Raw genomic sequence first — 21,389 nt, 5'->3', positions numbered from 1 at the left:
TGGGCAGAGGACTTCCCAGGTGGCTCAGTGGTAAACTATCCACCTGCCAATTCAAGAGATGCAGGTTCAATCCCTGGGTTGGGAAGATTCCCTGGAGGAGGAAATGGCAACCCACTCCAGTATTCTTGCCTGGGAAATCCCATGGACAGAGGAGTTTGGTGGGCTACAGTTCATGGGGCTGCAAAAGAGTCAGACATGACTCAGTGACTGAACAACAAAAGCCGCTGGGGAGAACCTGAAATTTTATGTTCTTTAGGAATTTCCACTTTAAAAAAAACACACCACACCTCACTAGTTTCCTCTCGCTATCACTGGGAAAGCATTTAATATTGTGGTAAGAGTAGACTGTGTGTGATTGTACTCTATGGGTTTTTATTTTTTAGAATAAATACAAGGGGCCTTTTTTTTTTTTTTTTTTTTTTGCTAAATAAGGACTAGTATACATTTTATAAATTCTCATTATTGGCCAGAGAAAGCAACATTAATGTGCTAATGCTTCTGTAAAGATTTTATCTTGGAACATTTCGACGTTCTTTGCAAAATATTGTTTTAAGTTTGCTGGTATCTGGAAAGTCATTCTTCCCCAGATTTGACAGGGTTTTGCCTTCAGTTTGGGCTGCTGCTCCAGCTGCTTGTAGCCTGAGCTGTCTCTTAGGTCTGTGTCTCAGTGTCCCTGATGACTGTTGTTGAGATGTGAGAACTATGAGGTCTGGACATGCAGGCCAGAGTCATCTTCACCTGAATGTTCTCTGCTTTTCTCAGGGTGGTCAGGCTGAGCTCCTGCAGAAGGAGGAGCTACAGTCTGGAGTGGATGCCGCAAACACTGCCGCCCAGGAATATCAGAGAAGTAAGAGTCCCCTCAACTGTGTGTCCCCTGAGGTGCTGAGTAGGGGAGGAGAGTGCCTTTGTGTCATGGAGGAGCCTAAGAGTAGATTCTGTCACTCTTCAACCCACCCCAAGCCTATTAGCCACAGTCAACTACCAGGTACCTTTGGTGGCAGTAGGAGTTCTCCAGTTTTAAAAGTAGAACCAGAGTCTGTGCAGGCTCACTCTGGCTCTAAGCACGTGCTTACATGGCTGGTTAGGACTCCCTGGTGGCTCGGTGGTAAGGAATCTGCCTGTTAATATAGGAGAAGTGGATTTGATCCCTGGGTCAGGAAGAGCTCCTGGAGAAAGAAATGGCAACACACTCCAGCGTTCTTGCCTGGAGAATCCCGTGCACAGAGGAGCCTGGTGGGCTTCAGTCCATAGGGTCACAAAGAGTCAGAAACAACGTAGTGTCTGAACGATGACGACGACAACGACTTTGCCAAGCTCTCCTTGATGCCGAGGAGGGATGTTTTAGGTAGAGTGTAGTGGTGGCAGGCAGGAGGAGTTGGAGCAGAAAGAAAACGGGTGAGGAGAAGAGAAGAGGAAAGAAAACATATTTACTGAGATGCGGCTCACATCCCATTGAGTTCATCCTCAGACTAAGAAGACCACTGTCTGAAGGTAGAAGTTCCACTTCAAACGTCACAACTAATAGTTTAGCTGCAGAATATGATTTTCTCCTGTGAAGACTGGCGTCTGTGCCCCCTTGGGGCTCTGGGAGCCAGTGGCTTTTCTGACCTCGAGTTCTCTACCCAGGGTTGGCGGCAGTGGCAGCCATCAATGCCGCAATCCAGAAGGGTGTGGCCGAGAAGACTGTCCTGGAACTGATGAACCCCGAAGCCCAGCTGCCCCAGGTGTACCCGTTTGCCGCCAATCTTTATCAGAAGGAGCTGGCCACCCTGCAGCAACAGAGTCCCGAGGTGAGTTCACCAAACCCGTGCTGTTTGTGAGCAAAACAAGAGTGGACATGAATTTAATACCCACTTCTGGGTGTAGTTAGGTAGAACCTTTGATTTTTTAACCAGAATCTTAGACTTCCTGTGCTTTTATTAAATGTCTGACCTCCCTGGGTCTTCCAAGATGTCCTTCCTTACTCTTTCCGCACGCCTCCCTTTCTCTGCAGCATAGCCTCACCCACCCTGAGCTCTCTGTTGCGGTGGAGATGCTGTCATCGGTGGCCCTAATCAACAGGGCACTAGAATCTGGAGACATGAACACAGTGTGGAAACAGCTGAGCAGTTCAGTGACAGGCCTTACAAACATCGAAGAGGAGAACTGCCAGAGGTGGGTGCCCCTGACCCTAACCTCTTCTGTGAGCCAACACTCTTATTTTCTCTGCAGGAATCGGGACTTCCTTGTAATCGTCTTTTGGTTCCCCACCCACCCCCGTATTTCAATTCATTTTGTTATGCTCAAGGATTTGTAGTAAATTACAGATACTATAGCATTCTACTCCTAAATTTATTATAAATATGCTTATTTAAAACAATGAGGATATTTGTCATGTAGTCAAAATAACACTCGTATACCTTGTCAAGTCAATAATACTTCTTGAATATTTTCTAAACTAGTCTGTTTTCTTACTTCTTCTCTTGTTCCCAAATTGTTTATTCTTTTCAGCTGGTTGTTCAAACCAGGATGCAATCCATATTGTGTCCTTTTGGTAGCTTTTATTTATTTTATTTAAAAAATTTATTTATTTTTAATTAAAGGATAATTGCTTTATTGTGTTAGTTTTTGGCATACATCAACATGAATCAGCCATGAGTACACACATGTCCCCTTCCTCTTGAACCTCCTTCCACCTCACCCCCCCTCCCCGCCACTTTGATATTTTTGTAATCTAGCATTGTCCCTTTCTTGATAGTGCTGACTTGTTAAAGAGTTGGAGCCAGTTGTCCTCTAAAATGTCCCATCTTCAGTTTTGGTTGCTTCTTAATATTTGTTTTATTCCTGTAAATTGGAAATCAGGTCTAAAGGCTTGTCAGGATTCAGTGAAGCAGTTTTGGTGACGTGTGTTTCATATTTTCTCATATTAAGAGGCATGTAATACCTGCTTGTCCCCACCATCAGAGATACTGAGATTGATCCTTGGATTAGGCAGTCTGCTAGTCCCTTCATTGTGTATTTATTTTTCTTCCTTATCTCCAGAACATAATCTTTTTTTTGGTACCTTTTACACCATCACAATGTCCAGTTTCCCCTTAACCATTTGTCTAATGTTTTTGACTCCGACTGATAATCCTTGTGTAAACCCAGACTTTCGGTGAGAGTTGCTGAATGGTGACTTGTTGACCTGCCATCCCTTCTGTGTTTATTAGCTGGCGCATGACCTTGTTTTCTGATCCCTCAGAGGGATCAGGGCTGCTGCCTCTGATTCCAGAGTTAGTCTTACCTGAAATTTAGAACAAGTAATATAAATATTTTTCATATAGATATTAAGAATTAGTGGTATCCTTGTATTTTTACCCTTTGTTCAGGTTAACGCCTGGGTGCCAAAGCTGACCTAGAATACATCAAACTGTTGGGGTTCCTCAGCCATCTCTTGGATCCTGTGCCCCCACGTCTTCTTATTCCCATCCACAGAAATAACCCTGCAGGTCCCTTTTCTAATGTTGCCCTTCTCTCTTTTGTTGGGGGAATGGGGCAGGTATCTGGATGAGCTGATGAAGCTGAAAGCTCAGGCCCATGCAGAGAACAATGAATTCATTACGTGGAATGACATCCAGGCTTCTGTGGACCACGTGAACCGGGTGGTGCAGGAGGAGCATGAGAGTGAGTGAGCTGCTTCCGCTCCCCAGGCCGTGCCCCAGCCATGCATGTGTGACCCCACCCTCCCGGGGACGCTGCCCCAGGGGATTTCTGGGAACTGCAAAAAACAAAAAAGCCTGTCCGTTTAGCTATCTCAAAAAGCTATGGTTGTCTATTTTAAAAACACCAGGCCACTGCTATAATTGGAGAAGAATGTAAAGAGAACTAAGGTTTTTCAGGAGGTGAATTGAATGTGGTCTGTTACTTTTAAATGCTGTTATAACAGGTTCTGACACTGCCTGGAGCTAGATCATACCGCACAAACTGTCCTCCCTAAGAGGTCTCTCACTTCAGACACCAGCTTTGAACCTGGTGTTCCCAGGTCACCACACTTCCAAAAATATATTCAGGGGTCCCCTGCACCCCCTCAGTTTCGGTAATTGACTCGACTGAGTTACTAAACCCAGGAAGGCACTGTACTTGTGGTTATAGTTTTATCATTGTTGTTGTTCAGTCACTCAGTCGTGTCCGACTCTGCAACCCCATGGACTGCAGCATGCCGGCCTTCCCTGTCCTTCACCACCTCCCGGAGTTTGCTCAAACTCATGTCCATTGAGTCAGTGATGCCATCCGGCCGTCTTGTCCTCTGTCGTCCCCTTTTCTTCCTGACTTCAATCTTTGCCAGCATCAGGGACTTTTCTAATGAGCCAGCTTGTTGCATCAGGTGGCCAAAGTATTGTAAAGAGTATAAATTGAGTTTTATTGTACAGAGTACAAAAGTTTTGTGTAGAGTACGAATCAGGACCACTCGAAAGAAACCAATGGGGTGGTGTCTGGAAGGGCCCCAAATTCAAAGCTTCTGTGTCCTCAGGATATGTTGCTCTTTCCAGCCCACCGATGTGTGTCATATCCCCGGAAGGTCACCTGAGCTTTGGCTATCCAGAGGCTTTACCGGGGCTTCATTGCTTCTGATTGATTGAATTACGTGGCAAAGTAGTGGCCAAGTGATGGAGCTCAGTTTCCAGTCTGCCTTTTGTGTCTGGAATAGCCAAGCTGATGTTCCGAGATCGTAAGACTCAAAACCCCAACCTTCTGATCACATGGTTGGTCTTTCCAGCATGACCAGCCCCTACCCCAAAAGTTTCTAGGGGCCCAGCAGGAGTCACCTGTTTGGCATAAACTCAGGTGTGATCCTAGGAGCCTACCATGAACAACGAAGGTACTCCTATCACTTGGGAAATATGGTAAAGAATCTGCCTGCAGTGCAGGAGACCCGGGTTTGGTCCCTGGGTCGGAAAGATCCCCCGGAGAAAGGAGTGGCTTCCCACTGCAGTATTCTTGTCAGGAAAATCCCATGGACAGAGGAGCCTGGTGGGCCACAGCCCAGGGGGTCACATGGTGTCAAGACACGACTGAGCAACTTTCACTTTCCAGAAGCCAGAGACAAAGACCAGCCAAATTCTTTATCACACAGCGGAGTCTTTACAGAGGCAGCGCAGGGCCTTCGCTGGCGGCCCGGTGGTCGAGACTGTGCGCTTCCACTGCCGGGGGGTGCGTTCGATCCCTGGTGGGGAACGAAGGTCCCGCATGCCATGTGGTGTGCCAGAAAATAAAGATTAAAGAAGAGTAGTCCAGCTGGCTGAGATACTTAAGGAGTGAACATTCCTAGTTTTATTTAGTGTTTCCTGTGAGAAATAATCAGTGATTTAGTGGAAAGAGCCTTGCCTTGGAGAAGGAGGCCCTGAACTTTGATTTTCCATCTGCCACTTGTTTACTGTGTGATCTTAAAGAGATACCTAAACCTCATCCTTTTATTTTTTTCTATAAAAATGTTGAACTAGGTGATGTTTAAGATTCCCTTGAATGCTTGAGTTTGGGATTGACATGTGCAGACCGCTATATTTAAAATGGATAACCAACAAGGACCTATTGTATAGCACAGGGAACTCTGTTCAATGTTATGGGGCAGCCTGGATTATTTGGGGAAGAATGCTGCTACTGCTAAGTCGCTTCAGTTGTGTCCGACTCTGTGCGACTCCATAGACAGCAGCCCACCAGGCTCCCCTGTCCCTGGGATTCTCCAGGCAAGAATACTGGAGTGGGTTGCCATTTCCTTCTCCAATGCATGAAACTGAAAAGTGAAAGTGAAGTCGCTCAGTCGTGTCCGACTCTTAGGGACCCCATGGACTGCAGCCCACCAGGCTCCTCCATCCATGGGATTTTCCAGGCAAGAGTACTGGAGTGGGGTGCCATTGCCTTCTCGAATGGACACGTGTATATGTATGGCAGAGTCTCTTCGCTGTTCACCTGAAGCTATCACAGCATTGTTAATCAGCTATGCCCTAATCCAAAGTAAAAAGTTTAAAAAAAAAAAAGATTCCCTTGAACCCTAGACTTTTTGTGAATCAAGAATAGCTTTGATCACACGTTGGAGTATACTTGAAAGCTATCCTGTAAAGCTAGTTTCGTCACAGTCTTCATCACTCTTCAGTTAGACCAATTAAAACAAAAAGACTTGAGATTTCAGTAGGAAAATAGATATAAGGGAGTTTACTTAAATGAAAAAACCCCCCTACATTTAAAGGAAAAAATTTATATGCTGCTTAACATTTTGGATGGCAAATTGTAGTTTAACTCGTGGTAGCACTTACGGGGGAGCCTGGTGGGCTGCCGTCTGTGGGGTCGCACAGAGTCGGACACGACTGAAGCGACTTAGCAGCAGCAGCAGCCGCAGCAGCACTTGGGTAGAGGATTGATGGTCACTTAGCTTGTTTAAAAACTGATTTATTTATACAGTTTCTTAATTTTAAAAAATAACCTTCTGTCCATCCCTGTGTAGGGATTTTAGCCATTGGTTTGATTAACGAAGCCCTGGATGAAGGTGATGCCCAGAAGACCCTGCAGGCCTTGCAAATTCCTGCAGCTAAACTCGAGGGGGTCCTCGCAGAAGTGGCCCAGCATTATCAGGACACACTGATCAGAGCAAAGAGAGAGAAGGCCCAGGTGAGTGGCCCTGAATTGTTCCTTTCTGTTCAGAGAATGCCATCCATCCTAGAACTGAGACAGGGGGACGGGCGTTCACTCAATGACTCTTTTCCTTGGGCACCCTTAGATTCGGAGCAGTGGCGTACACAGTGTAAGAGTCATAGACTCTGCCTTCCAGAACTTGTGCTGTTTTACACTTTTGATTTGTTTGTTGGTGTTTGTTGTTAGGGTTGTAGACACACCTCTTATGTCTCTTTACATAAATTATCTGTTGAAACATAAGATCCAGGAAAATGTGTCAGTTATTTAAGTATACAGTTGTATAAATGTTCAAGTGAGCATACCTATGTAACTGGCGCTCGGATTATAAAAAGCATTAAGAGGAACCCCCTTGTATTCCCTTACATCGTTACTCATTCCCTGCAGTGTGCTGGTAACCAGCGTCCTGATTTCTAACACCCCAGTTGATTTTTGTCTGGTTTTGAACTGTATTTAAATGAGATCACATATTATTTACTCCCGAGTCTGGCTTCTTTTGCCCCACGTAATGGTAGTAAAATTCATCCATGGGGTTGCATGTAGCAGTAGTTGGTTCATTCTTAATGTTGTGTACTGTTCTGTTTTGTGGTTCCATATTCTGTTATTGGTGAATTTTTGGTTGTTTCTGACTTGCTGTTGCAATCAGTGCTCCTGTGAATATTCTAGTGCATGTCTTTTGGTGAATGTATATATGCATTTCCGTCAAGTATACATTTAGCAGTGGAATTTGTAGGTCATAGGGAATACATATGTTAAGCTTTAGTAAATAATGCCATAAAGTTTTTTTTTAAATAATGGCTTTATTGAGATACTGTTCACATGCCATATAGCTCACTGCTTAAAAATGTACAGTCCAGTGGTTTTTCGTTGTTCATAGACAATCAATTTTACAGCATAACCAAAATCAATTTTGCAGCACTTTCATCACCCCAAAAAGAAACCTAGGGGACTTCCCTGGTGGCCCAGTGACTGAAACTCTTAAACTCCCAGTGCAGGGGGCCCAGGTTCAACCCCTGTTCAGGGAACTAGGTCCCACCTACTGTGACTAAAAGATCCTGTGTGCTGCAACTGAGACCCAGCAAAGCCAAGTAAATAAACAAGTATTGTTTTAACAAAGAAAGAAACTTGGTACCCGTCAGTACCAAGTTGCTCCCCTGCCATCTCTTCAGCTCTCGGTGCCCATCAGTCTACTTGCCGTCTGTGGATCTGTCAGCTCTGGACATTCCATATAAATGAAGTCATCAGTACAGGGTGTGGTCCTTTGTGACTGGCTTCTTTCACTTAGCTTGGTTTATCCAAACTGTAGCATGCATTAGTATTTTCTTTCTATTGTTGAACAATATTCCGTTTATGGCTGCACCACATTCTATTTATCTGTTCATGAGCTGATGATCATGATTCCACTTTGTGGCTGTTAGGGATAATGCCGATATGAATATATTTTCCAAAGTAACTGTCACACAGACAGTTTTAGAAAGTTTGTTTTGCCTCTTAGCCAGTTTGTTGAGGAGATGGATGAGATTTACACCTGTTTTAGTCCTCTTGGTGAGTAGGAATTTGCCATGCGTTTAGTAGGCCCTCAGTTGTTTGTTCTGTGATTAAAATGTAATGACCATCTGTTTATCTGAATTGTGGTTCATCTCCTTTTAAATTCTTCCAACAACAGTTGAATAAGGACCTCCTCAACAGTTATGCTGAGACCTGCAACTTTGAAGATCCCTGCCATGAGGTTCTTGCAGCAGGCAGAAGAGCTAAAAGAATTTCTTTATTCAGGAGGTCAGATTCTTTCTGGAAAGTGTAAAGTAGTAAAACAGACCAGTGCTTTTGTATAATTGGAGCTTTTGTACACTGACACCCTTGTGGGTTCTGTAAGTTTGGGCTGTGGGGCGGGAGTTGTAGATAGTACAATTTTTTTTTTTTAAGAGGCAAAAATCAACTGTGGAATTAGTCCAGGGCCTAGATTTTATTTTTAAAATGTGTGTATTTATTTAGGCTGCATTGGTCTTTGTTGTTGTGCGTGGGCTTTCCCTAGTGGTAGAGAGTGGGGCCTACTCTAGTTGCAGTGTGGCGTCTTATTGCAGTAATTTCTCTTCTTGTGGAGCATGGGCTGTAGGGTGTGTGGGCTTCAGTAGTTATGGCACATAGGCTTTTGGTGCCCCTTGGCATGTAGGATCTTCCCGGACCAGGAATTGAACTGGTGTCCCTGCATTGGCAGGCAGATTCCCAACAGCTGGACCACCAGGGAAGCCCCATAGTATAATGTGGATAGAACTTTGATTCTGTTGTCATGAGGGTACTTGACATTAATGTGTCCTGAATGTACACATGTAGCAAGTACCAGGCTCCTTTTAAGAGGGTCGTTATTATGCATGTCGGTTGGTCCTGTGCTGCCGGCTGAATCACAACTCCCAGGAAATTCTGTAGCCGGGAAATTGAGACAGAGACATTAGCTGCTTTTAGTTACCTCTAGTGAGAAACAGTTGGCCATAGGAAGCCATAAATGGAGGTCTGTCTGTGATACCAGTTTGTTGGATCAGAGCTTCCCAAACTCGACTGATCACTAGAAACCTTGAAAGGTCATTTTTAAAATGCAGATTCCTAAGCTTTAACGCTGTTTCTACTAATCCAGAATCTCTGGTGTGGGGCCTGGCTGCTATGATTCTGCACAGGCCAGTGGTGGTCATGTTGTCTTTTGCTGCCTTATTAGTCCAGAAGGAGTGGACTTTTGAAAGAATGAACTAAGTCTGGGTCCATGTCTAAAAAAGGAAAGAAGATTGAGGATATAAGTTGCACCTGCTCTCATGTGATGGGCCTCACTGCTCCTTTTGTTTGGGTCGTGGGAGTTAAACTTTTAGAGGATGTGACTGGAGTTTGAAGTATTTCCTTTTGGTGTGGAATAACTTTCCAGAGTCCATCAAAGGCAGGGGAATAGGGAGAATTAGAGGAAAATTTACTTACACTGCCAGGCTCAGTTGGGTGCACTATAGTTTCGGTATAATTGTCTTCTTTTAAAGCTTAAAAGCTCAGCTTTTAAGTTCCTCTTGGGAGTAGTTTTAAAAATAGCCATCTGAGTTCCAAATTTAGCAAGTGAAAGAGCTTAATTTAAGTTTGGTCTGTTTTTCTTGTATTATCTCTGTGTCTGGTTTTGGTACCAGAGTAATAAAGGCCTCACAGAATGAATTGAGTAGTGTCCCATCCTCTTTTACATTTTAGAAAAGTTTATAAAGGATCAGTGTTACTTCTTTAAACATTTGGTAGAATTCGCCAGTGAAGTCATATGGTCCTGAATTTTTGGTTTGGTTTTATTTTTGTAGGCTATGTTTTGATTTTTTTTTTTTTTAACTGATTCTTATCTCTATATTTGGTATAGATCTGTTCAGATTTTCTTCAAGTAAAATGCCTCTTTTTCTTTCACTTTGCCTTCAGGGAATTCTGTTATGCATGTATCTTCCCTTTACTCAAATCTGCTGAATCCCTCTAGTGACTATTTCAGTTATTGTGTTTTTCAACTCCATAATTCTGTTTCTTTAATGTGTGTGTGCGTGCGTGTGATATTCTCTATCTGGTGAGGCATCGTTCTCGTTTCCCTTAGTTATCTGAGCACACTTTGGATTGCTGACTGGCTGTTTCGTCTCCTGGTTGTCTGCTTTATTCTTGTCCTCTCTGGACTGTGCCGTCTTGTTTTTTCACATATCTTGTAACTTTTGGCTGAAGCTAGACACTTTAATAATGTAATAGAGAGGGTTGGGGATCAGCTTCTGCCCCGCCTGGGGGTTTATTGCTGTGCCGGTTCACTTCTGTCGCTGCTTGCTAGTGATTTTCAGTTCTTTCAAGTCTGTGTTCTTTGTCATGTGTGTCCGCTGAGGTCTCTGCTTGGTTAGCTAGTGGTCAGCTGATGATCAGACAGAAATTTCCCTGAATGCCTAGAACCAGCAAAGCTTCCAGCCTTTGCGGAGGGGCTTTGTGTGTTGGGGCCTGCCTTCAACACTCAGCGAGGCAGGTCACAGTTTTGCTTTAACCTTCACTTCATGCTTGCCCGGAGCGTCAGGCTCAGCCAGTGGCCAGAGCTTACAGTCTTATCAGATCTTTTCTGAGCCTGTGCAGAGCCTACACATGCACTATCATCGTCTAGATCCCCGTCCCAGGAACTTGCCAGCGCTTTTCAGAGCTGTCTGTGGACATCTCATTCTCTAGCTTTTCCTCTGGAGTTGGTTTTGTTTTTTTGTGCACTGCAGCCTGTGGGATCTTAGTTCCCCGATCAGGGATTGAACTCCAGGAGTTGACCTCTCCCTTGGCAGTCAGAGCATGGAGTCTTAACCACTGGACCGTTGGGGAAGTCCATCCTTTTAAGCTCTTCTGTTAGCCTTTTTTTTGCCTAAGTGTGTATCCACTGTCTCAGACATCTCTGATGTGAAGCAGTTACCTGTTACTGTTTTGGACAGATACTCCAGAAAGGCTGTTTGCACTGGGCATGCTCTGAGTCAGGTCAAATAAAGAGAACCTAGCTGTGGTCTTCCAGGGAACCCCCTAATGTGTCAAGTAATGACAGTTCTCTGGGAATAGGTAGATTTGAAGGAGGAAGGTGTGTACGGGGTGGGAGCCGAGTGGGTGGGCAGAGCACAAAAAGGGAATAAAGCCATTTAAAGCGCCACAAACCTCACTCTTCTTACAGAGAGTCAACTGTTCTTGATAAACTCTCTCTGACTGCTGGAAGCCTTTGGTTAATTTCTGGAGTTTTGAAAAAGTTAATTCTGATGATTTTTGCCAGCGTTTCTGTTGCTTTTGTGTAGAAGGGATATTCGGAGGTTCTGCCTCTACTGTTTTCACCAAGTCACTTCTCTTCCTTTAAATATAGTGCCTTGGGAATCCTTGCTAAAAGTAGATTACTGGTCATTGGTTAGTATTGTTTGAATGCCAAGGCATGGTATTAGTGATGCCTAAAGCTCAGCTTCTGCATGCAGCAGTGCCGAATCGAATCTCAGAGACAGAGTTTTGAGTGAAGCAGAAAAGAATAGCTTTATTACTTTGCTAGGCAAAGTGGGACACAGCAAACTCCTGCCTTGAAAAGCTGCATGTCCCCACTTGGAGAAGACAGTAAGAAGTTTTATAGACTGATGGGTGGGTAGTGAGGTAAGGAAGAGTCAGCGTCATCAACCTTTAGGTCTAACTAGTCTGGGGTCTACATGCTTGTGGGCAGAATACCAAACTCAGGGAAGGTCACAGAGGCTGAATGAAAGCTGTTTCCTGTAATCAAAGAAATGGGAGACAGAAAGACTCTGTGCCCCGGAACCCCACAGGGCCCTGCCTCAGTATCATCAGGGGTTCTCCAGGAACTCATAACTGTAAATATGAATGATGTTAAGTCTTGCTTCTCCTCAGCCACCGCAGTCTGTGTGGACACAGGCATGCATGCGTGCACGTAGCTGAAACCCAGCGGGTGTGCACTGACACAGCTGGCCCAGCTGTTAGAATATCGGAGACTTTTGTTTGGTACACTGCTCCTGTCCCAAACCTCCCAAATGTGTGGCACCCCCAGTTCTAGCTCTTCCCTGAGCGTTTACTGTGAGCAACTAGAAGATCGATACCTAAACCATCAGGGCTCCATTTTGATTGCTCAGCACTTGTGTTAATAAATGTTTTATAGATTCATTTATGTGTGTTTCATGTGTATATGGTAGGTATGGTGCTTTAATGTATATCTATGTGTATATATAGCATGGTTAATGTATGTGATGATTGCTAAGATATTACATTTATATTACACATATATGTGTCTACACATTTATGAATATTTTAGAAATCATGACATGTGCATCCATGCCACATAAAACAAGAGAGACTTCTAAGGAGGTTTTAAGGGGTGAGAAGTGCCCTTTGTGGGCTTCCCTGGTAGCTCAACTGGCAAGGAATCCGGATCAGGAAGATAATAGGCTACCCACTCCAGTATTCTGGGCTTCCCTGGAGGCTTAGACAGTAAAGAATCCACCTGCAGTGTGGGAGACCTGGGTTCAATCCCTGGGTTGGAAAGATCCCCTGGAGAAGGGACTCTACCCACTCCAGTATTTTTGCCTGGAGAATTCCATGGACAGAGAAGCCTGGCAGGCATGGTGTCGCAGAGTCGGTCACAACTGAGCGACTTGCACTCTCACAGTGCCCTTTGCAAATGTCTGTGTGCTTTCCATATATACACATAAAATGGTAACTGTTCTTTCTTTCACCTGTCTTCCCTTTCCTTTCCCTGTATTTTGTGGCATCTCTACCTCTTTTACCTCCAATCACTGCCCCCTACTTGGATTCTTGTTTCTGGTCCCTGGCTCTTTACCTCTTCTAAAATGCAGTGTGCTTCAAAGTGTAGTCAGAGATGTCAGGGGATGTTATTTCGGTATATTTTATATGGCATTTTCACATTAAATCTATTTCATCTTAATATCCTCTACAGTATCTCGTCAGGTTTTTAACTCTCTAGAGTGGTTTGAGTTAATCCTTAGAGCAAACTCTCACAGGAGGATGTTGGGTTTTGTCATCTGATTTGATCTAATTGGAGCAGTGAGGTCCTCTTCTTGCCTTATACTGGGATGATGGTGTGTGTCATCTGTCTTGCCTCCTTCAGTCAGAGGAAGGATGTTTCGATCTCATTTCCCCCTGACCCCCCTGAGACACAGATCGAGTCTGTTTTTTCCCTTTCACACCGCAGCTCTGTCACTCGTTTCTGAGGAAAGTATGAAATGTGTGTGTGAAAGGCCATGTTTTGTTCCTCCTGCTCTAGTCTGCATGGGACAAAGATGACAGAACTCTGGATGGTCAGAATTTCTTTTTCTTGATATTTACTTGTTTATTCAGCTGCACCAGGTCTTTGCTGCAGCACAAGGGATCTTCGATCTTCGTCTTTCATCTTAGTCGCAGCATGTGAGATCTAGTTCCCTGACCAGGAGCTGATTGAACCTGGGCCCCCTGCATTGGGAGCACGGAATCTTAGCCCCTCGACCAGCAGGGAAATCCCCGGGATGGTCAGAGTTCTTGTTAAGCTCTGCCTTTCTCCAGATGCAAGGAAGGCTGAGCCAAACCTCCCAGCTTTGCTTACAGGAGATTCTGTGCAGAGGTCGCTTGTGTACGATTAGCCTAAAAGTGAACCTCCAAATGACGCGATTCTGTGGAAGTACCCATTTTTAGGGTGCAAGGACGTTTACGCCACTTCTCTCAGAGACTGCACCTTCAGCTGTCTCGCTCATGACTTCTCAGTTTAAGTTGTCACTGACTCAGTGTATTATCTCATGTTGAAACTATTACTTCGCACTGCCAGTGTTTATTCATAGGACTCTTGAGAGTTGTGTGTGGCCATTTTCTATTTTGAGTAACAGAAACTGACCAGTGGTAGAGAACAGCTAAGTTCTGCAGCTGTTGGGTGACTTGTTCTTGCGTTTGTTTATTGGAGTCCTCTTTTCCTTTACCGAGACTGTGAGCTTCCTACATTGGGACAGTGCCTATGATTGTAAGCCCAGCACTTAACGTAATTTAAAGTGGTCTTTCTTTCTAAAACTCTGCATTTGAGCAAAATCTTTACTTTGGATTTCAGGTGCCTTCCTTTGGCCTTACCCTGTCACCAAGGCACTTTGTAAACTGCGGGGATTTGTGACTTCTTGGCTTGGCTGAATGAAATAGTGTGTCTCTCCCAAATAACAGAGGAGGAAAGCGAAGCCTCCTCTAAGATTTTGTAGTTTCTTCAACTACTGGGCATGCTGAAGACAGTGAAACTTTCCATTTTTTCCCAAAGCCAAGACCCTGCTTCATCTGACAACACAATTAAAGTAACTGACCCCAACCGTCTCCTTGGTGCCTTGGCAAATTATATTTATATCAAGTAGTCTCAAAGGATTTTTTGAGCTGCAATTTATCCCAACTGCTATTAGCTCAAGCCTCAGGAGTAGTTACTCTTGCTAGGTCTGCCAAGGTTGTCTCAAACACAACTCTCCCAGCCTGGTCACTTTGAAACCCGAGGTGCCTTGCCTAAAAGGAGAAAAAGATTCCATTTCTGCCTCACTCTTGTCACTAGTATTCAACTCAAACTACACTGTGGACTGGAGAAACTCTTGTTGGCCATGCTGAGTAAACTAATCACCATTTATTATGTTTCTGTGTGAAGAGGTGTCTCTAAGTTTCCAACAACTGCTTTAACTTCCAAGTTTTAGAATATAAGTTGATGATAAGCTTAAATTCCCCTAGTGACTCCTAGCTTTACATGTGATAAAGTCTTGATAGTCTTAAAAATAGTGGTCATAGAGAATGTATTTTTGTTGTTGCTTAGTCGGTAAGTTGTGTCTGACTCTGTGCGACCACATGGACTGTAGCCCACCAGGCTCCTCTGTCCATGGGATTTCCTAGGCAAGAATACTGGAGTGGGGTGCCATTTCTTTCTCCAGGGGATATTTCCAGATCAGGGATCGAACCTGTGTTTCCTGAACTGGCAGGTGGATTCTTTACCACTGAGCCACCAGGGAACCCCCCAAAATACACAGAGAATATTTACTCCCTCTGAATATTGCTGGCAAAGAAGGTTTTTTTTTAAAAAAAAATGTGCTGTGTGTTCATATGCGTGCTGTGGTCCTTGTCAGCATTTAAGTCCCTGGGTCTCTTCCCAGTTTGGACCTTTTGCCCCTTCTAGCTACTCTTGTTCTCCCGAATGACTGGAATTCATCTTCCTATATCCGTCACTTACATTTGAGATACTTCTCATGTGACCCTTCTACTAGTTTTTGATGCTGGCTTCTTCCAGTTGATTATTCCACATGTCTTGTATACTTGAAACCTCTTCCTCTGTTTCTCATTGAGTCTCAGAAGCCACCATCATGGCATGTACCCTGATTTCATGCCTCTAATACCGTTTTGCTCTTAATGGTTTATAGGAAACCCAGGATGAGTCAGCTGTGTTATGGTTGGATGAAATTCAAGGTGGAATCAGGCAGTCCAACAAAGACACCCAAGAGGCACAGAGGTGTATGTATCTGTTTTATTTCCGTTCTGATGGAAAGTGGGGAGTGGCAAGGTGTTCCATAGCTCAGTACTCAGCTTGACCAAGATAGAGGGCTGGGGATTCTCTGATTGCCTAGTGGTTAGGATTTGGCGCTTTCACCGTGGAGGCCCGGGCTCTATCCCTGAATGGGGAACCATCCCACTGGTCGGGTGGTGTGGCCAAAATTTAAAAAAAAAAAAAAAGACAGTTGTAGGGGGGACAGTGTGCTAGTAAGCAAATCTAGATGCTTTCTAAACTATTCCAGTAACCGTTCTCTCCTGGGGCAGTTGCCTTAGGAATCTTCGCCATCAATGAAGCAGTGGAGAAAGGCGATGTTGGCAAAACACTCAGCGCCCTTCGTTCCCCCGACGTCGGCTTGTATGGCGTCATCCCCGAATGTGGTGAAACTTACCAGAGTGACCTTGCTGAAGCCAAGAAGAAAAAACTGGCAGCAGGTGAGTTATGGGTAAATCAGTGTGTCAGTAAGTAAGAGCTTAGAAATGTCATGGAACAGAGGAAGAGGAAAGGGCCAAGCTGTAGGGAAAGGCACTGTATGCAGTACGGGGCTCATTGCACAAGGAGATAATACTGCCGTGTTTAAAAATAACTGTTTCTGCTCCTTGAGTACAGCTACTGTTAAGAAGGTCAATTTTCTGAAAATGTTTCTTTCATAGGCTATAGTTCTGATTACCTAAGCCTATAAGATACTTAAAAGTAGTTCATCTGCAGAAAGGGGGGAATAGAGATAAGATATTTTATCCCATTTTATGCCCCCCCCTTTTTTTGAAAATTAACTAGAGAGACTGAGTGTTTGCAAGTCTTTTATGAGAATAGTTTTCTGATACACGTGGTCTTACTTTGAAAGGGGCAGAGGTAGACGAGGTCAGTTTCCCCATGTGGACTTCATAGGGATTTTCTTTTTATAGTGTGGACATGAATGAGCTAAATGAGACATTACAGAGCCATAATTTAAGAGGCACTGAGGATCCCTGTTTACTCTCACAGACCCAAGGGGCAGGTTTTGGGAATGGTCTTCATTTCGGTTGCTCAGCCTGATCAGAATGATCCTATAGGATTAGACATGTGGCTGTGGGGAGTGTGGCTGTGAGTTTCTCTGATCTTTCGTTTATGTCAGGAGATAACAACAGCAAGTGGGTGAAGCACTGGGTGAAAGGTGGATATTATTATTACCACAATCTGGAGACCCAGGAAGGAGGATGGGACGAACCCTCGGACTTTGTGCAGAATTCCATGCAACTTTCTCGGGAGGAGATCCAGGTAGGTCACATTTATTCACAAAAGAAGAAGCTGAGAGACAGTACCTGTAGTTTAGAGGTTATACTACTTAGGAAGAACAAGGGTGTGTGGTCTGAAGCCCTAGACTAACAGTAAGGCTACAGAAAAGATCCTGCTGTGCAGCGCGGGGAGCTCTGCTCAGTGTGATGCAGCAGCCTGAATGGGAGGGGAGTCGGGGGGAGTGGACACGTGACTCTGCATCGCTGAGTCACTTTGCTGTTCACCTGAACCTGTCACAACGTTATTAATTGGCTATAGTCCAGTATAAAATAAAAAGGTTTAAAAATAAATAATAAATTTAAAAAATAAAATTAAGGCTATATAACTAATTTGGAATAATTTTTTTTAGTACGAGTACCTCAAATCTAAATTAGTAGAACATCTGGATTATAGAATTAGGTCAGATAAATTGTGTGCTTTTTTTTTTTTTTTTTTTAAGAAAACTTGAATGGTCCAGCAAAAAAGAAAAATGAAAAGTTGTTCTGACACCTCATTAAATACAACTACTCTTACTCTTTCCCAATTTACATGCTTAATCTCTTTTCTGACTATCCCACAAACTCCAAACTTTGTTAGACTATAGCCTGCACTTTCACATAAAGTTAGCATTTTTTTATCTCAGCTTTCAGAGCACATCTTTACCATCCCCTGTGTCTTTGCTGATGCTGATGTTCATTCTTTTTAGAATTTCTTTATTCATTTGACACTTTCTGAACACCTCCTATCCTCCTACATGTACCAGATATTCTTCTGTGCATCAGATGTGTAATCATAAACAAAACAAAGTCCCTGCTAATGTGAGATGTCCCTCCCCTGCCATCTACATCTGTCAAAATTCTGGCTGTCCAGGCATACCCATCTCAAGTGTTACCTCCTCTGTGTAACATAGATCAATGCTCTCCAGAACTTAACGTGTGTGTGTGAATCACCCAGGGATCCTGGTGACGTGAAGACTGACTCTGTGGGTCTGACATGAGGCCTGAAATTCTGCATTTCTGACCAGCTCCCAGGTGATACTGGTGCTACTGGTTCAAGCATATAGTTTTAAATACCACCTACATACATAATCATGTCTCCCTGTCTTTGAAAAACAAAAAAGAGAAAAATTTTAATCCTCTAGAGCTCTCCCGATTCAGTCTTGCCTGTAGGTTCATACTCTGTTCTTACTAAATGCCTTTGAGTTCGTCTGTCCTTCGTGAATTAATTTTCCATTACCATTCACGTCTTAGCTCATGGCTATCCAGCTCTTACTATAGTAAAACTCCTGCTTCAGAATGTATCAGTGGCCTTTTAATGGCCAAGTTCAGCGAGGAGGTGTGCTCTCATCATAGGCGGCCTCTCAGTGTGTTTGCTTCCTTAAACCCTCAACTCTTTCGGCTTCTCCAGCGCTGTTCTCTTCTGGTTCTACTTCCGAGTGTCCCTTCTTAATCTTTCTCTCCTTTCGTTTCCTCTGACTCCACTTGTGTTATATCTGGGTTCCATCAGCCCCTTTCGCTTCCTCTGTAGGCTTCCTCAGTCGTCTCTTTCAAGCCGGTAGCCCCCACTTTGGCCTGTGTGCCTGCAAACCTAAGTCTTGTTCCTTCAGACTCGCCGCCTGCCACCTGAGTCCTTCTCCTCACCACCAGGTGTGCCTTTGCATCTGCAGTTTAGGAGTCCAGCAGACACCTCAGCACAGGTTGGCAGGAAAATCGGGCCTGGAGTGGTACATAAGGGTGTATTTTTTTTTCCTCACATAAAGTAATTCTGGAGTTGAGCATCCAGGGAAGGTGTGGTGGCTCCATGATCTGGTCTGTCCCAGGGTTCTTCTGTCTTCCTGCTCTGCCATTCTCAAGGTCACCTTGTCCTCCAGAAGGAAGGCAGGCAGGAAGTAGGAAGACGGGGAGGAGAACAGGTAGGCCTGATGCCAGCTGTCTGTCTCTCTTAAAGAGTTTTCCTTCCCAAAGATCTTACCAAGCTGCTTCTGCTTGCATCCCATGGACTGTCCCTAGGTCATATAGTCTTTTTGTTTCTGTTTATTTGGGGGTTTTTTTGGCTGCACTGCATGTCATGTGGGATCTTAATTCCCTGACCAGGGACCAAACCCATCCCCCCTGCAGTGGAAGCACAGAATCCTAACCATTGGACTACCAGGGAGGTCCTCATGTAGTCTTTTAACTGTACACATTGCGGCCTGAGGGTAGCAGGGGAGCAGCTCTGACATCCAAGACAAGAAGGGACCATGGCTATCAGGTGGGTCTGCAGGTGTTCTCAGTAACCATTCTCGGCACTCCTGCCCTCACCCAGGGTGATCCAGGGCTGCTCTCACTGGGATCATACGCTACCAGGATTCTAATTCACCTGCTCACGCTAATCTGCCAGCTACTCAGCTAACCATGCTGCTTTTCTAAAACATATCTGACGGTTTTATTCCTCTTTGAAGGTTTGCTGGTTCTCCGGAGCTGGTAGTAACAGTCCAAACACGCTAGGCTGCTTCTCCAGACCATCTGTAGTCTGTCCACTCCCCCACAGGGCCCTCCTCTGTGGCGTTCCAGGGGCTCCAGGCCTTGGTGGCACCTGTCTCTCTGTCTTCTTATCAGTATGACCCCAGATCAGGAAGCACAGTTCCTGGGATGGTCAGCATTAGATAGGTGAGTGAGTAAAGGAAATGACATGAGGTCAAAGAAGGATGTGAGGACAACTTGGCCTTGAAAAATAGACCTGAAGTCTTCATTCCTGTTTCTTGGCTAAAGGTCTAGAATAGGGGCTTCCCTGGTGGGTCAGTGGTAAAGAACCCACCTGCCAATGCGGGAGGCATGGTTTTGATCCCTGGCCTGTGCACCGCAATTATAGCCTTGGCCAGCTGTGAGCATTAGTGTGTGCACTGCAGATGACACCATGTTAAAACTCTGTTATGTGTACATCTTCTCATGTGACTGCTGTGTTTTCAGAGTTCCATCTCTGGGGTAACGGCTGCGTATAACCGGGAACAACTTTGGCTGGCCAACGAAGGCTTGATCACCAAGCTGCAGGCTTGCTGCCGGGGGTACTTAGTCCGGCAGGAGTTCCGATCCAGGATGAATTTCCTGAAGAAACAGATCCCGGCCATCACCTGCATTCAGGTATTTCAGAGCCTCCTGTGCGCAGACTGCAAGGGGGCTTCCAGAGCAGGACTGATGAACAGTCAGAGCCTATAGTCGAATGTCTGAGTGTAATGAACAGTCAGCACCTGCAGTCGAGTGTCTGGGTGTGATGAACACTCAGCGCCTAGAGTCGAGTGTCTGGGTGTGATGAACACTCAGCGCCTAGAGTCGAGTGTCTGAGTGTGGTGAATAGTCAGTACCTACAGTCAAGTGTCTGAGTGTGATGAACACCCAGTGCCTACAGTCGAGTGTCTGAGTGTGATGAGCAGTCAGCACCTACAGTCAAGTGTCTGAGTGTGATGAACACCCAGTGCCTACAGTCGAGTGTCTGAGTGTGGTGAATAGTCAGTACCTACAGTCAAGTGTCTGAATGTGGTGAATAGTCAGTACCTACAGTCGAGTGTCCGAGTGTGATGAATAGTCAGAGCCTACAGTCGAGTGTCTGGGCGTGATGAACAGTCCAGTGCCTATGATCGAATGTCTGAGTGGGTTTTTGCCTTCTGACCATCCCTTTCTCTACTGCCACATAATCAAGTGTGTGCTTAATGGTATTCAGTGGTAAGTTGTCCAGCTCAGTGGCAGTTCTTCTCAGCACCTCGCGGTCTCCTAAGACTATTCCTTTACGTGAGGTTTGAATATGGAGAAAAGCAACTCTTGATTTTTGCTTCAGTGATAGGGAAGCTCGGAAAGAATTCTGGGTTAGGAGTTAGGACTCCAGCACTGGCAGGTGGCGGCGAGCCTCTTCTCTGAGTTTGTGTCCTCCTCTGTAAATGCGGATGCTAATGTTCATCTTACATTCCTTGCCGATTGGTTGTGAGGAGCCGGTGACAGCATCTGTGTGGATGCCCTTTGAAAAGCGTGCAGCGCTGTGCTCACCTCCAGGAGGTGGAAGTTGGCCAGGTGCTCTCCTGGTGGAGGTGCAGCCCAGTTGCTCCTTCCTCCATCACAAGTGGGCGTGGTCCTTTTTAAAGCTGTGTCGCGAATTGCTCTTGGGGGACCTTCTTTAACCTCCTCTGAGCCTTGGGAAATGACGTGTCTTCTGTAACATTTGGGTTTCAGTCTCAGTGGAGAGGATACAAGCAGAAGAAGGCGTACCAAGACCGCTTGGCTTACCTGCGCTCCCACAAAGATGAAGTTATAAAGGTACGTATCCCAGGCAGGGTTTCTTGTCAGCATGGCATGCGAGCGTGGCATGTGCAGAGATGAAGGGCTCTTCTCATTTCTGGGACCCCCTCTCCTTCTCCACAGATCCAGTCTCTGGCAAGGATGCACCAAGCTAGGAAGCGCTATAGAGAACGCCTGCAGTATTTCCGAGATCATGT

At 45.0% G+C, this 21,389-nt stretch overlaps 1 protein-coding gene across 1 annotated transcript in view; it reads left to right on the top strand.

Moving 5' to 3' along the window:
* Positions 1-21,389, top strand: part of IQGAP1 (IQ motif containing GTPase activating protein 1) — a 108,951-nt gene that overhangs the window by 62,918 nt on the left and 24,644 nt on the right. The window contains exons 11-21 of the mRNA XM_015101899.3: positions 763-847; positions 1,627-1,790; positions 1,994-2,154; positions 3,521-3,645; positions 6,461-6,624; positions 15,546-15,636; positions 15,940-16,107; positions 16,788-16,930; positions 19,876-20,046; positions 21,127-21,210; positions 21,316-21,387. Coding sequence (XP_014957385.2) covers positions 763-847; positions 1,627-1,790; positions 1,994-2,154; positions 3,521-3,645; positions 6,461-6,624; positions 15,546-15,636; positions 15,940-16,107; positions 16,788-16,930; positions 19,876-20,046; positions 21,127-21,210; positions 21,316-21,387 — 1,428 coding nt within the window. The remainder of the gene's footprint in view (positions 1-762; positions 848-1,626; positions 1,791-1,993; positions 2,155-3,520; positions 3,646-6,460; positions 6,625-15,545; positions 15,637-15,939; positions 16,108-16,787; positions 16,931-19,875; positions 20,047-21,126; positions 21,211-21,315; positions 21,388-21,389) is intronic.

This window comes from Ovis aries, chromosome 18 (genome assembly GCF_016772045.2).
Source record: "Ovis aries strain OAR_USU_Benz2616 breed Rambouillet chromosome 18, ARS-UI_Ramb_v3.0, whole genome shotgun sequence".
Lineage (NCBI taxonomy): Eukaryota > Metazoa > Chordata > Mammalia > Artiodactyla > Bovidae > Ovis > Ovis aries.
This window is presented reverse-complemented; position numbering and strand designations above follow the sequence as displayed.